The 16,498-nt window shown below is 38.4% G+C and overlaps 2 protein-coding genes and 1 pseudogene across 2 annotated transcripts; all 3 read left to right on the forward strand.

The window, feature by feature from the left end:
• The first annotated feature begins 1,078 nt into the window (after positions 1-1,078).
• Positions 1,079-2,190, forward strand: LOC131394460 (olfactory receptor 7G1-like). The gene has a single exon (XM_058525833.1). The coding sequence runs from the start codon at positions 1,100-1,102 to the stop codon at positions 2,051-2,053; it is 954 nt and encodes a 317-aa protein (XP_058381816.1). The 5' UTR covers positions 1,079-1,099; the 3' UTR covers positions 2,054-2,190.
• A 6,597-nt stretch (positions 2,191-8,787) lies between these two features.
• LOC131394212 (olfactory receptor 7G2-like) lies at positions 8,788-9,546 on the forward strand (annotated as a pseudogene).
• A 4,305-nt stretch (positions 9,547-13,851) lies between these two features.
• LOC131394459 (olfactory receptor 7G2-like) lies at positions 13,852-14,802 on the forward strand. Its single transcript, XM_058525832.1, has one exon. The coding sequence runs from the start codon at positions 13,867-13,869 to the stop codon at positions 14,800-14,802; it is 936 nt and encodes a 311-aa protein (XP_058381815.1). The 5' UTR covers positions 13,852-13,866.
• The last annotated feature ends 1,696 nt before the right edge of the window (positions 14,803-16,498 follow it).

Here is a 16,498-nt window from a genome sequence, read left to right on the forward strand (position 1 = left end):
CTCTCATTTAGCTGCTTTTTAAAAAAAGATATGCCACCTATTACTCTAGGGGAAGAAATTCCCTTAGGATGACACAGAGAATCTTATTGACAAAGTTTTCCAGCTTATCATAGAATCCATCACTAATGCACTTGAGTAGTGTTTCCATGGGAGAGTCTTATGAACTTCAAGTTTATAGGCAACATATTCTAATCTTTGCTCAGGGGCAGAGCATATACTTGGATAGATGCCATGCACCTGCCACACAGTACTTAATAGATAGAGATGGACAAACCTTGCAAGGAAAGAAAAGATTTGGGTCATTGTTCAGAAGGAATATATTACAATTTTAAAGGGGAATTATGAAATCTGAGTGATGGATTAAGAATGTTAATTCTGTACTATCAAGAGGCTTTGATAGAGTTTAGTCAAGTGAGTCATGTCAGCAGGCAGATGATCTGATCTCAGACCTAGTCTTTGCCATGAACTAAGTATTTCTGGTCCAAGATGTAACCTCACCTTATGTAAGGTTCCCATGGATAAACGGAGTGATAGTATGATCTAACTCATCTGCAGTTTAACAAGCCTGTCAGATGATTTTGAGGCATGCAAATTTTGGGAACCATACTCTTCTTGAGAGATTGGATAACTTCATTCAGGTCTTTCTGTTTGTTTGAGGGAAGAGACATTTCTGAAGGAAACATCATGTCGTATTCTTTGTTTCAGTCTCAGCACTTGGCACAGGGTGGGAAACAGAGTGGGTGATCAACGAAAATAAGGGTCAATAAAGGATGTGGAGGGAAGAGTAAGGGTAAGAGATGATGATGGAGGGAGAAATTAGTGGAAAGATTTGAATTTTGTTTTGGGTTCACAATATACATAGTTATTTTCTTTTTATTTAAGCACTGGTTCTCAATCTTTGGCATATTTCAAAATAATTTGGAGGACTTGCTAAAACAGATTGCTGGTCCTTACCCCAGAGTTTATCAGCAGTAAGTCTGGAGTGATACCACCATTATTCATTCCTAAATGTTCCCAGTTGATGCTTCTACTGTTTCTTCAGGGACAATTAACTTTATTTTATTTTGACCCCATCTTTTCCATCAGATTCATCAACAACATGGAACCCAGAAATTGCACAGATGCTCCAGAATTCCTTCTTCTGGGATTGACAGATGATCCAGAACTGCAGCCCCTCATCTTTTACCTGTTCTTGTCCATGTACCTGGTCACCATCCTGGGAAATCTGCTCATTACCTTAGCTGTTAGCTCTGACTCATATCTCCACACCCCCATGTACTTCTTTCTCTCCAATCTGTCCTTTACTGACATCTGTATAAGCACCACCACAATCCCAAAGATGCTGGTAAACATACAAGCACAGAATCAGAGCATTACTTATATAGGCTGCCTCACGCAGACCTGCTTTTTCCTGGTTTCCGTTGGCTTTGAAAATTGTATTCTTGCAGTTATGGCCTATGATCGCTATGTGGCCATTTGTCATCCACTGACATACACAGTCATAATGAACTCCCGCTTCTGTGGACTGCTGATTCTATTCTCTCTGTTCATTAGCATTGGGAATTCCCTCCTCCAGAGTCTCATGGTGTTGCAGCTGACCTTCTGCACAACCCTGGAAGTACCACTATTTTTCTGTGAAGTTGTTCAGGTCATCAAACTTGCATGTTCTGATACCCTCATCAATAACATTCTGATATATTTTGCAACTAGCATATTTGGTGGTATTGCTATGTGTGGAATCATTTTCTCTTATACTCAAATCGTCTTCTCTGTGTTGAGAATGCCGTCACCTGGTGGAAAGTATAAAGCTTTTTCCACCTGTGGGTCTCACCTCTCAGTTGTATCCTTATTCTATGGAACGGGTTTGGGAGTGTACATTAGTTCTGCTCTTGCTAACTCTTCCAGAAACACTGTAGTGGTTTCAGTGATGTACACTGTTGTCCCTCAAATGCTGAACCCCTTCATCTATAGCCTGAGGAACAGGGACATAAAAGTAACCTTGAGAAAACTCATTGGTCAGATACCATTGTTTTTTCAGGAGTGTGTGGTTTAAATTCCACTTGTATTTTCCGCTTGTCTTCTCTTATGGATTTCTAGCTTCGTTATATTGTCATCAGAAAAGACACTTTGTATGATTTCAACCTTTTAAAATTTATTGAGATTTGCTATGTAGCCTTACGCGTGATCTATCCTGGAGAATGTTCCATGTGTACTGGAGTAGAATGCATCTTCTGCTGTTGGTAAATGGACTGTTTATATATGTCTGTTAGGTTTTATTTGTTTATACCACTTTTCAATGTCTCTGTCTCTTTGTGATCAATCCAGAAGTATTATCCATCGTTGAAGGTTTTGTTTTGAAGTCTCTAAGTATTATTGTAGAAATATGTATTTCTCACTTCACTTCTGTCATGTTTGTCTCATGTATTTTGAGGTTTCGTTGTTTGGTGTATACATGATTATAATTCTTGTATCATTTAGATTATTGACCCTTTTATCTCTGTCTCTATCTGTCTATTTTCTATCTATCCTTTTTTGTGTATTTAAACAGTTTTGACTTAAAATCTATTTTTTCTAATATTAGCTCTGTTTTCGTAACTCTTTGCCTGGAGTACATTTTCCATCCCATCATTTACAATCTATTTGTGTTTATGGATCTATAGTGTTTCTCTTGGAAACTTCATATATTCACATTATGTTTCTTTCATCTATCTTTCAGTCTCTGGTTTTTGATTGGAGAGTTTAATTCACTTACCTTTAAGGTACTTACTGATCCAGAGATACTTAATTCTTCCGTTTAAAAATTTATTTCTGTATGTTTAATACTTGGTTTTTGTTCTACATTTCCTCCATTACTGCCTTACATTCTGTCTACTTGATTTTTTGTGTGAATATTTTGGATTTCATTCTCATTGCCTCTTTTGAATATATACAGATTATTTTCTTTGTGGGCACTTAATTTAACATGCCAAATTTAGAACAGTCTAGTTTGATTCATACCACTTTTACTTCAATTGCCTGCAAAACCTCTGCTTTTTTATGGCTCTGTCCTTTTTCCTTTATGTTGTTAGTGTCACAAATTAAATTTTTCTACATTGTTGCCAATAGCATAAATTTAAAGTTTTTTACATTTTTAAAAAATTCCAATAGGAAATTAAAAGTTGAGTTGTAAACAAAAAATAAAATACTGGCGCCTTTATTTACCTATACATTTATCTTTACTAGAAAGAATCTATCTAGAACTGAATGTCATTCCTTAGGTTTGGCGCCCAGGTCATCTGAAGTTCCCTAGTCTGTTTTTCAAATAAGGAGAGATGTTTGTCTACAAATCTTTCTGGGGTTGAGAGGTAACATGCTGAAGATGACTTGATCTTATTTATCTATGAAGTGTCTACCTAATTGCCCACCATCTGACATGTTTTCTCGTACTTTTGCAACAATGCTAGTCAATCTGCTAATCATCTACTCTGACCCTAAAGGTCTAGGGTCTTTTTCCATCCTCATGAGAAAACTTCCCTTGCACAATTTTGTAGAGTGTTCTAGAATTCTCTAAAATATTCCATAATTTATGGACAGGGGAGGAAGATGGATGGTCATCTTATATTTATCATTCTGCATCTGGTTCTCTAGGTTCCTTTTTAAAGATGGCCATTGGTCTTGACCCTGGTAACTTGCTAAGAGAACTCTTACAGAGGAGATGAAGAACTGGGAAAACCCCATAGGTCACATCCACAATACTGATATCTGTTTAGTACCCTATGAAATATTTTGAAAAGCAGAATAACACAGAATATGGGGACAAGTAATCATGGATCTGTTTCCAAGAATTAACAAATGGTGACGTTTGCCATAATAGTTCTCTTCTTTAAGTGACAATATAGTTTTTACAGAAACAACATTCAGTTTTGTTTTCCTCCATTTCTTTCCTTCCATTCCCAGAGGCAACTACATCCTTGAATTTGTTCAGTTCCTTGGCATTCTTTTAAACTGTTTTTACACACACATATGTATGTGTGTGCATGTGTGCATATGTGTCACAATGAAAATGCCCATTTCTACGAGAAGAAATAAATTGAGATGTTGTAAGACAAGGGAATAGAGCAAAGGAGTGGAAGTTAATGATCCAGAATGGAATGTACCAAGACTTTCTTCCTCTCTTTGCTTCTACACATGAGCAAGATTTACAGTGGGAATGTCAGTACATGAATTCTTTCCAGAAACTTTCAGTTACCATACCAGGATTATTCTTTTTTTCCCTTGTCTTCTTTCATCTTGTCCCACTCCTCACTTTTCTCCCTATGAGGAATGCTACCGGTTTATCCAATCATGTTCATGCCATTAACAAATCACTATAGGTGGTATTAAGAAGTTCCCATATGTCAAGCACTGTGCTTGGTGATATTGTCTATTTATTTCTCATCTTTGTAAAATCCCCTATAATGTTACCATCAAACAAATGTGGAGTTGAAGACTTCTCACATAGTTGTAAAAATCTCCTTGCTCCTGAGGCACCTGCTGAAACCTGGAATAAACTCAGTTGTGTTAGCATCCAAAGTTACACCAAATGATCAATTCTGATAGAGTTATCTGTTCTCATGACTCCATGCTAGCTCAGATTTTCTCGTCTGGGAAGCAGAACTTTTTTGTTGCCATTGATGGTGCTCAGGGCAAGCTGCCCCGGGAAGCACCACTCTGGTATGCGGATTATTTCGAGCTGAAGACAATAAGGACTCAGAGAACTCAGGAAAAATACTTGAGTTTCCCCTCCCAAACTGCCTAAAGAATTTAAAACAAAAAATCTGTTTTAGGAAGGAGTTATTATCATGACTGCTATAAAAGATAATTTAGGATAGAGGTTACAATAGAAAAGGCACCAACAAGCCCATCTTATCGGGAGTTCTGTCTCTCTGGCCACATTCTTTGGATGGCCCTGCGAGGAGTTGTCAGACAATCATTTACAAGGGAAGTCTCCATTTGTAAAGGTATCTCCCTCTCTGTATTGGGAAAAGGGGGGGGGGTGAGCTCATTTCTAGTAACTTATCAATGTGGAAGGTGAGGCCTTGGGGCTGTATAATAAACCTTACTCTTGTTTACTGTGCTTTAGTGGTAATCTCCTGTAACTGACTCCCCCCACCCCCAAAATCCTCCTTTGTCATTGGCTGAAAATGATATTTAAGACGAGAATTTCTGCTATTGTGTTGAGAAACGCAGTGTCCCTGCTTTCTCCCATGTATACATGTTATTAAACTTGGTATTATTTTCTCCTACTAACCTGTCTTGTTGATTATTTGGCCAGCCAGAAGAACCTTAAGGGAAAGGGCAGAGGGAGATTCTCTCTCTTCCCCCGACACCATTCACTTTTAAACATTAAGATCCTAAGGAGCTATTCACGTTTAAAACATCATTAGAGAATTTTCCCAAATCACTGTCTTATAAGAATAACAAGAATTACATTGACAGTCCCAAGACCAAGCCAATTAGGTCTTCCCTGTTTGGAAAGATCCATTTCAATATTCTCAAGGATCTCATCTTAACCAAGGAAATAGTCATATCCTGGAGTTGATGCTGATGTGTATCTTCTGAATATCCTCAGGAGGCAATTAGCAAGGCTGCCCGACCCATGCTTTAGTGGGAAACAATCAAAAAAAAAAAAAAAAAAGGAGGATCTGAACTTTCATGATTGAATTCTTTTTGGTGCATTCACTATTTTAATGAATTAACATTATTATTATTATATTTAAATGTTTACTTCAAAAACTTTATATCGGTATAATTTACATGTAAAAAAAGCTGTGCATACTAATATGTACAACTTCACGAGTTTGGGCTAAGTATACACCTGTGAAACCATCACAGCCATCAATACCATAGACACATCCATCACCTCCCAAAGTTTCCTCTCATACTCTCTATTGTCATTATTACTATTATTATTGTTTGTGATCAGAATATTTAACATAAGATCTACCCTCTTAGCAAATTTTGAGTGTTCAGTAAAATGTTGTTGGCTGTATGCAGTATGCTGTCTAGTAGATTTCCAGAACCTGTTTATCTTACATAATTGAAACTTTGTGCCCTTTGATCATCACCTCTCTATTTTCTCATCTTCCCAGTCCCTGGTAAGCAGCGTCTTGACTCTATGCTTCTGTTAGTTTGGCTATCTTACATTCCACGCACAAGTCAGATCATACAATATTTGTTTTTGTGTATCTCACTTTTTGCTTAGTGTACTGTCCTCCAGGTTCATCCATGCTGTAACAAATGGTAAGATTTACTTCTTTTTCTAAGGCTGAATAATATTCCATTGTATGTATATTCCATATTTTCTTTATCTCTTCATCTGTTGATGGACATTTAGATTGGTTCCATATCTTGGCTATTGTTAATAATGCTGCAATAGACAGAGGAGTGCAAGTATCTCTTTGAGACCCTGATTTCAATTCAGTTGAATATATACCCATAAGTGGGACTGCTGGTAGTTCTATTTTTAATTTTTCTAGGTCCCTCCGTAGTGTTTTCCAGAGTGACCGTACAACTTACATTCCCACCAACAATGTACCAGGCTTCCCTTTTCTTCACTCGCTCACCAATGCTTGTTAACTTTTTTTTTAATAACAGCCATCCTAACATATATGAGATGATTTCGTATTGTGGTTTTAATATACATTTCTCTGATGATTAGTGTTGTTGACACTTTTCATACACTTGATGTCCATTTGTATGTGTTTTTTGAAGAAATGTCTATTTAGGTCCTTTGCTCATTTTCTAATTAAGGTTACTATTTTTGGATATTGAGTTGTATGAGTTCCTTATATATTTTGGATACTAACGCCTTATCCTATGTATGGTTTGGGAATACTTATCCCATTTTACAGGTTATCTTTTCATATTTTTGTTTTTTTTCCTTTTGCTGTGCAGAGACCTTTTAGTATGATGTACTCTCTCTTGTTTATTTTATTCTTTTGTTGCTTGTGCTTTTGGTGTCACACAAAAGTTCATTGCCAAGGTCAATGTCATGGAGCTTTTTCCTTAAGTTTTCTTTAAGATTTTTGTGATTTCAGATCTTAGGTTTTATTCTTTAATCCATTTGAGTTAATTTTTTTGTACAGTGTAAAATATGCATTCAAATTCATTCTTTTGCATGTGGTATCCAGTTTTTCTAACAACATTTATTGAAGAAACTATTGTTTCCCTAGTCTGTATTCTTAAAGGCCTTATCAAAGATTACTTGACTATATATGTGTGGATTTATTTCTGGACTCTCTATTCTGTTCCACCGGTCTGTATGTTTGCTTTTGTGTCAGTACCATACCAATTCCTCCCTCTAGGGTCTCTATCTTTAAGGATTTGCACTGCCCTGGATCACAGCAACAATAGAATATCTCGGCTAATGAAGAGCTTTGGAAATGAAACCCTAGGGATACAGAGATTGCAATCCTCCTGTACCACTTCCTTCAACAATCTTTCTGCAATAAAGAAGTAACACAGTTGAACCTCCTCCCATAGGTGATCCCTTTTTCCCAGGAACCTGGTGACTCACTCAACCCCTTTGCATTTCCTGAGGACAGATTTCTCAGATGGTACTTTCCGAGACGTCAAGCGTTATTCTGTTCTGATGCTAACCAGGTAATGTAACATCCCTTATTTAATATTTGGAAATGAGGGCAGGTGTTTCACTACAGAGTCATCCAGAGGAAGCTGTGAAGTGTGTATATATATCAGATGAGTAGAACTAAGTCACCCACGATCCTCCTGTCTATCATCTTCTTCACATGTTTTCCTGTCTCTGTGCACCAATATGCATGTACTTCTTATCTACTTAACTTGTACTCAGTCTACCATGATCAGTATCATTTTCTTCCTAAGCAGAAATCTGTGTCTTCTAAGATAGGGTGACACATTCTCTCACATTTTATGCATTCCTGCGGTGCAAAGGGGTTGGTAAACTTCACCTTATTTCCCATTCTTTGTCCTTGACATATCTTTGTATTATTTCTGGTGCATGCAACTGAGGTCTCAGGGGATCCAGATGGAATCTTCAAGCTGCCTTCCTAGTCTATATTTTTATCTTATAAAATTACCAAAATTTTAAGTAATCAGAATAATATAGATAGTGTAACAAAAAAAAGTGACCACTCATACATTCACCCTTTCCATGTTCACACTCTGCTATAGCAGCCTCAGGTCTTTTTAAAAGGTAACAATAGGGGCTGGCCCAGTGGTATAGTGGTTAATTTTGATTGACTCCACTTTGGCGACATGAGTTCGAGGGTTTGGATCCTGGGCGTGGACTTACACCACTCATCAAGCCATGCTGTCACAGTGACTCTCACACAAAAAATAGAGAAGGTTTGACACAGATGTTAGCTCAGCGTCAATTTGCCTCAAGCAAAAAGAGGAAGATTGGCAATAGATGTTAGTTCAGGGCCAAGCTTCCTCACCAAAAAGAAAAATAAATAAATAAATAAAAAGAAACAACATACTTACAGAATGCACTCTCTTAGCAATTCCATACACTTGTCTCCTTCCCTTCCAAGGTGGTGTTTCCCACTGGTAATGCTCCTGGTATTGGACTACAGATTTCATTGTTTTGTTACCTTATCACTACCATCAGATTTGCCAAGAACTTGAAACCCAGAAACCAAACAGATCTTTGGAATTCTGTCCTATGAAAGTAACAGATAATCCAGAACTAGGAAATCTGCTCATCATCTTGTCTATCATTGATGACTCAAATCTGCACTCCAACACATACTTCTTTCTCTCCAATCTGTCCTTTCCTTCATCTGTTTAAGCACAACCACAATCCCAAAGATGTTGCTGAACATACAACCACAGAATCAGAGCATCACTTATACACACTGCCTCACACAGGTCTGCTTTGTCCTGATTTTTGCTAATTTAGAAAATTTACTCCTTGTGGTTATGGCCTATGACCACTATATAGTCATTTACCAACCACTGGGGTACATGGTCATCATGAATCCCCACCTCTGCACCTTGCTGATTCTACTCTCACCGTTCATTAGCATTTTGAGTGCCCTGCTACCCAGTCTGATGGTGTTGCAATTCTCCTTCTGTGCAGACTTGGAAATCCTCCTCTTTTTGTGTGAAATCTCTCTGGTCACCAAGATTGCCTGTTCTGATCTCCTCATCAATAGCATCCTGGTTTATTTTGCAATTAGCCTATTTGGTGGTATTCCTCCCTCTGGAATCATTTTCTCTTATACTCAAATTACCTCCTCTATTTTGATAATGCCATAAGTGGGTGGAAAATATAAAACTTTTCCACCTGTGTGTCTCACCTCTCAGTTGTGTCCTTATTCTATGAGACAGGTTTGGGAAGTGTACATTAGTTCTATATTTACGCATTCTTCTAGGAAGATGGCGGTAGCTTTGGTGCTGTACAATGTGGTCACTCCCATGTTGAACCTCTTCATCCATAGCCTGAGGAACAGGAAATTGAAAGGAGCCTTGAGAAAAATCATTGGTAGTGTGCCTTCTTTAGTGATTGTGCCATCTGCTTTTTGGCTGAGGTTTCTAGAATAATCAAAGTGAAAGGAATACTGGGTGAGCCAGAATACCTGACTTCATCACCAACTTCTTCTAAAATGACCAGGTAACGTGATGGCCAAGTGCATTTTAAATTGGAGTGAAAACCTAATTTTCACTTTAACTAGCTCTGTGACGCTTGTCAAGTGATTTCCAAATGTTAATCTCAGTTTCTGAGTCAGATTCCCTAAGAGGAGAACCTGAGTCAGGGGTTCTTGTAATAGTGATTTTGGGAGAAATATTTTTATTATTTATTTATTTATTTATTTATTTTGTGAGGAGATCAGCCCTATACTAACATCTGCCAATCCTCCTCTTTTTTTGCTGAGGAAGACTGGCCCTGGGCTAACATCCGTCCCCATCTTCCTCCACTTTATATGGGACGCTGCCACAGCATGCCTTGCCAAGCAGTGCATCAGTGCACGCCTGGGATCCAAACCGGTGAACCCTGGGCCGCAGCAGTGGAGCGTGCAAACTTAACTGCTTGTGCCACCAGGCCGGCCCCATTGGGAGAAATGTTTTTAGAGGAAGAGAAGTGGATATGGTATATTAAAGCAGGGAAAGGATTTAACCAAGGCTGCGGTGATTGTTAGGGACTGCTTCTGCCTGATCCCATGGTTCAGGCCATAAGAATTGCCCTTCAGAGTTAGAATTACCGTGAGGCTAGGGAGCTGATATTTCATCCCTCAATTAAGTAACCACTGAGCCGGGTCAACGGGAAACTGTGTCCAGGTGGGGCAACATCAATATCCATTATATTTCATTTCATTTTGCATAAATAAGCAAATTAGATTTTCTTAATGGTTTGACACGATAGATAATAATTGTACTTTATCAATGAGGAGGACTTTGGTTACAAGAAAAAAAAGAATTCTTGATTCTTTTTTTTTTTAATTTTTTTTATATAATTTTATTTATTTATTTTTCCCCCAAAGCCCCAGTAGATAGTTGTATGTTATAGTTGCACATCCTTCTAGTTGCTGTATGTGGGACGCGGCCTCAGCATGGCCGGAGAAGCGGTGTGTCGGTGCGCTCCCGGGATCCGAACCCGGGCCGCCTACAGTGGAGTGCGCGCACTTAACCGCTAAGCCACGGGCCAGCCCAGAATTCTTGATTCTAATATACTCAAACAATAAAGAGGGTTATGAGATGTTGTGTTAACTAACCTTCTTGTGGTAATGAATGCACAATATATACGTATATCAAATCACCACATGGAACATCTAAAATTTATAAATTTTGTCAATTATATGTCATTAAACATGTAAAAATGTAGAGTTATCTTTCATCGTAAGAACTTCAGAGGTAAGAAATATACATGAACTGGTCAGCAAGGCTTTAGTCATTCCTCACTGTGGTGGCTTCAACCTAAGTCTGGTTTATGTCATGGTCCAGATGGTTGCAGTAGATGGAGGTGTCATATCCAGACATGATCTCTGGAAACAGAAAACTGACTGTCCTTCCATGAGCCTATTGTTAATAGAAGATCTGTTGTTAATAGATCTTTCTATGGAGTTAGTCTCTCCATCTCACTACTAAAAGTAAAATCACCAGCTCCTTCTTAATGTAACTCTTTGGTTGGGGAATATTACTACTATGAGAAGCCTAGGTTAACTCACCCTCTGGGATGTAATTCCTGTTCAGAAGTCAACCCAATACCCACTACAGACTTTCACAACCACTCCTGGCAGATAAAAAATACTCATGAAAATTAACTAGTAAAAGTTTCAGGGGAATAATGCTATATGAAGTTCATGTAGTGGTTCCCCTTGGGAAGGAAAAGACTCAAGATTGTGCAAATACGTGATGTGGGCACTTCACATATACCTGTATTATTAATTGTAATAAAATAGCCTACAGAGAGAATAGTGCGTATGATTGTGAAAAATTTGAATGATGGGTACCAAGCTCTTCATTTTTATCTTTGTACCTTTTTTTTGTTTTTTTGTGAGGAGGACTAGCCCTGAGCTAACATCTGATGCCAATCCTCCCCAATTTCTTGAGGAAGATTGTCCCTGAGCTAACATCTGTGGCCATCTTCCTCTACTTTGTATGGGACACCACCACAGCATGGCTTAACAAGCGGTGCATCGGCGCATGCCTGGGATCCGAATCAGCGAACCCCAGGCCGCTGCAGTGGAGCGCGCACTGAACCGCTTGCGCCACCGGGCCACCCCCTATCTTTGTACTTTTGTTTCACTTGAATAATTAAGAATAAAAATAAACAGGGGCTGGCCTGGTGGTGCAGCGGTTAAGTGCGAGCGCTCCACTGCGGTGGCCTGGGGTTCAGATCCCGGGCACGCACTGCTTGGCAAGCCATGCTGTGGAGGAACATGGGCATGGATGTTAGCCCAGGACCGATCTTCCTCAGCAAAAAGGAAGATTGGCGTCAGATGTTAGCTCAGGGCTGGTCTTCCTCAAATAAATAAAGAAATAAATAAAAATAAACATATTTATGTAGGATCAAAATATATTTTAAATTTTCTCTTACTGACATCTTTTTGTCATGGAAAATTATTTCTCTTGTAGCTTTCATTATTTGTGTCAATTCATATATCTGATTATTATTATTATTATTATTATTTGATTCATCTTAATTGCTACATATTTCATCATGTGTCCATTTCAAATGAATATTGATCTCATTGATGTTTTCTTCAGTTGTCATTTAGGGATGTTCTCAATGGTCTTTCCTTAACTTTCCCCACCCCGTGCTTTCTGAGGAGGGCATCATGCTTGGACCTGTTGTTAACGGCAGAAAAAAACCACAACAGGAAATGTCAGTACGAGGGTCCCAAATGCTAAATGCTGTGCTGAATGCTTTTCCTCCATTTATTTCTCATCATTTCAACATCCCCTTAAGTTTTATGGTAGCTCCCATTATATAAATGAGGGCATCAGGCTTTTTGTATAGGTGAGCAATTTTCCCCCTTCACAAAGCAAGTCCTGGTCTGGATTAAAATCAGAGTGTTTGAGTGTAAGTAATACTCCTAATGATAAAGTCTGTCATGGCCACTTCTTTTTCTTCCATGAACAGAAGGTCCACCCCTTTACAAAGACAATCCTATTAAGACACGATCATTTTATAAGTGTCATATAAGTCTCTCTTATCTTGCAAGGGTCTGTCTTCTAATGACTGAAAATTGAATTTATTTTCATCAGTTTTCCTAGAAGACTGTGCATTTTATTCTTTGTCTCATTTAGCTGTTTTTTTTTTTTTTTTTAATGATATGCCCCCTATCACCTTAAGGGAAGAGATTCTCTTAGGATGAGACTGAGAATCTCACCGGCATAGTTTTCCAGCCCCTCTTAGAATCCATTGTTACTATAGATGAGAAGCATTTCCATGGGACAGTCTTATGAACTTCAAGTTTAGAGGTAATATTTTCTAATCTTTGCTCAGGTGCAGAGCATATACTTAGATGGGTGTCAAGCTCATGCCCAAAATACTTTGTAGGTAGAGATGGACAGACCTTACAGGGAAGTGAAATGATTTGGAGCATTGTCCAGGATGAAATATTACAATTTTAGAGGGGAATTATAAAATCTGAGTGATGGTTTAGGATTGGTAATGCTGTACTATCCAGAGACATTAACAGAGATTAGTCAAGCAAGTCAATTCAGAAGTCAGATGATCTGATCAATAAACCCAGTCTTTCCCGTGAACTAATCATGTACTTCATGTCCATGATGTAATATCATGTTACCTCACTTTCCCCCTGGGTGAATGAAGTGATTGCCTGATCAATTTAACTCATCTGTAATTTATTGAGCCCTCAGATGATTCTGAGGCATGCCAAAGTTTGAGGACCATACTCTACAAGAGAGATTAGACAACTTTATTCTTATTTTTCTGTTCTTTTGAGGCAAAAAAACATTTCTGAAGGAAACACCATGTCTTATTCATTGTTTCAATCTCAGCACTTGGCACAAGGTGGGGAACACAGTTGGCGATCAATAAATGTATGAGTCAATAAAGGAAGTAGAGAGAAAAGGAAGACTGAGAGGTGATGATGGAAGGAGAAATTAACAGAGGGAAAGATTTGAATATTCTTTGGGGTTCACAATATACATGCAGCTTTCTTCTTTTCTTTTGTAGTACTGGTTCTCAAACTTGAACATAGATCAAGTTCATCTGGATAGCTAGTTAAAATAGATTGCTGATCATCACCCCAGAATTTATCAGCAGTAAGTCTGACGTGGTACCACTGGTATTCATATCTAACAAGTTCTCAGTTGATGCTACTGCTGCTTAACAAGGGAACATTCATTTTATTTTCTTTTTACCCCATCTTTTCCATCAGACTCATCAACAACATGGAATACAGAAATCACACAGATGCTCTAGAATTCCTTCTCCTGGGATTGACAAATTATCCACAAGTGCAGCCCCTCATCTTCAGCCTGTTCTTGTCCATGTACCTGGTAATCATCCTGGGGAATCTGCTCATCATCCTGGCTGTCAGCTCTGAGTCACAACTCCACACTCCCATGTATTTTTTTCTCTCCAATCTCTCCTTTACTGACATCTGTGTAAGCACCACCGTAATCCCAAAGATGCTGGCGAACATAGAAGCACAGAATCAGAGCATCACTTATGTAGGCTGCCTCACCCAGATTGGATTTGTCCCAGTATTTTGTTTATTTGAGAATTTTCTCCTTGCAGTAATGGCCTATGACCGCTATGTGGCCATTTGTCACCCACTGATGTACACGGTTGTCATGAACCCCCGACTCTGTGGCCTGCTAATTCTTCTCTCTCTGTTTCTTAGCATTGTGGATGCCCTCCTCCTCAGTCTGATGATGTTACAGCTGTCCTTCTGCAAGGACCTGGAAATCCCTCACTTCTTCTGTGAACTTGCTCAGGTCCTCAAGCTCACCTGTTCTGATACACTCATCAATAACATCCTGATATATTTTGTGGCTATCCTATTTGGGGGTGTTCCTCTCTCTGGGATCATTTTCTCTTATACTCAAATTGTCTCCTCTGTTTTGAGAATGCCATCAGCAAGGGGAAAGTTTAAAGCTTTTTCCACTTGTGGGTCTCACCTCTCAGTTGTCTCCTTGTTCTATGGGACAGGTTTGGGGGTGTACATTGTTTCTGCTCTTACTAACTCTTCTGGAAACATTGCCTTGGCTTCAGTGATGTACACTGTTGTCCCTCAAATGCTGAACCCCTTCATCTACAGCCTGAGGAACAGAGACATGAAGGGAGCCTTGAGGAATCTCATCAGAAGGGGTTCTTTTCTGTGATTGTGCCATCTACTCTGAACTGGGGATTCTAGAATGAGTCAAAGTGACAGAAATCCTGGGTGAGGCAGAATGCCTGATTCTTCCATCTGCAATTTCTTCTGAATGAGTAATATCATAATGGTTAAGAACATTTCAACCTTGCATTGAATCATGACTTTGCTTTTCGTCTGGCTCTGTGATGTTTACCAAGTGATTTTAATTCTCTAAACTCAGTTTCTTTGCTCAGGTTCCTTGGAAGCAGAAAGTGATGCACAGGTTCTACTTTTAGTGATTTTTTGTGTGTGACTTCAGTAGAAGGAAATTTATAGGAGGTGGATAGGGCAGAGAAAGGATTGAAATAAGTCTGTGGGCATACCTACAGTTTAACTTCTACCTGATCCCATGGTAGGGCCAGTTCAGTTGCACACCAGCTGGGGCATGGGAGCTGAACTTTCATTTCTCAGTTTAGTAATTAATGAGACCAATCACTGGTAAACTGTATCCTTCTGAGACGACGTTAACGTCCACCACACTCAGTTCCATTATTTATAAAATTGGCATAATCAGATTATCTCAGTGGTATGATTATGATAATTAAATTCATCCATGAGAAATGTTTCAGTTCTAATAAGAAAAAGAAACTCTAAGTTTAGTATGACCAAATACTAAAAAGTGTTATCTTTCATTATAGGGACTTCAGAGATAGGGAATGTACAGGAAGAGTAGAGATTCATTCAGTTCTCCATGGAGAGTCTTTGTCCTAGGATTGGTTCTTTTCAGGGTCACTAGGTGGTGGCAGCAAATGTTAGTTTGATGGGTGCACATGATGCCGAGAGACAGAAATTTGACTGTCCTTCTCTGGGTAAGGTGTTAATAGATCTTTCCATGGAGTCAATCAGATGACATCTCTGTAGTGAGTTGAATGTTGGCTCTCAATACAACATGTCTCAATACAACACTCTAACCTTCCTAACTTGTGAGTATTAAATTATGATAAAAGAATGATTGTACTAATTTGGAAAAGGATATTTACAGAGGAGGAATTTATTCCATATTATCTGGGTGGACCTCAAATGTAATCACATGTATAGTTTTAAGATAGACAGACCTGGAGAGGATACAGAGAAAAGGAGGAGGCAATGTAGCCATGGAGACATAAATTGGATTGATTCAACCAGTATTTGATTATTCTTGTCTTACAAGACTGTTATTAACTTAAACTTCAGATGCATCCCTCTATGACCCCAGTGTATATCCATATACAACTTACTGAATAAATTTGCTTCCTTTTCACCTTATGAAAGTTTGAAATTAATTAATAAATTCTTATCTTGTTATTCTTATCATTATGCTTCTGAGATTCAATCATGTTGGTGTTAGCAGTTATTTATTTATTTTCTATGCTCTCTGTTTTTTTGTCCTTCCTGATTTTTGTTATGTCTCTATATATATTTTAATTATTTTATTGAGGTTATGTTGCCTTATAACACTGTATAAATCTCAGGTGTACATTATTATTTTTCATTTTCTGTATAGACCGCATCATTTTCACCACAAATAGTCTAGTTTTTATCTGTTACCATGTGTATGTGCCCCTTTATTCCTCTTGCCCTCCCTCCTCCCACTTCTCCTCTGGTACCAACCAATATGCTCTCCTTATCTATGTGGTTATTTGTTTATCTTCCATACATGAGTGAAATAATACATATTTGTCTTT

Source organism: Diceros bicornis, chromosome 30 (assembly GCF_020826845.1).
Source record: "Diceros bicornis minor isolate mBicDic1 chromosome 30, mDicBic1.mat.cur, whole genome shotgun sequence".
Lineage (NCBI taxonomy): Eukaryota > Metazoa > Chordata > Mammalia > Perissodactyla > Rhinocerotidae > Diceros > Diceros bicornis.

Coding starts and splice junctions, on each gene's coding strand:
- LOC131394460 (XM_058525833.1), top strand. CDS start 1,100: ATGGAACCCAGAAATTGCACAGATGCTCCAGAATTCCTTCTTCTGGGA.
- LOC131394459 (XM_058525832.1), top strand. CDS start 13,867: ATGGAATACAGAAATCACACAGATGCTCTAGAATTCCTTCTCCTGGGA.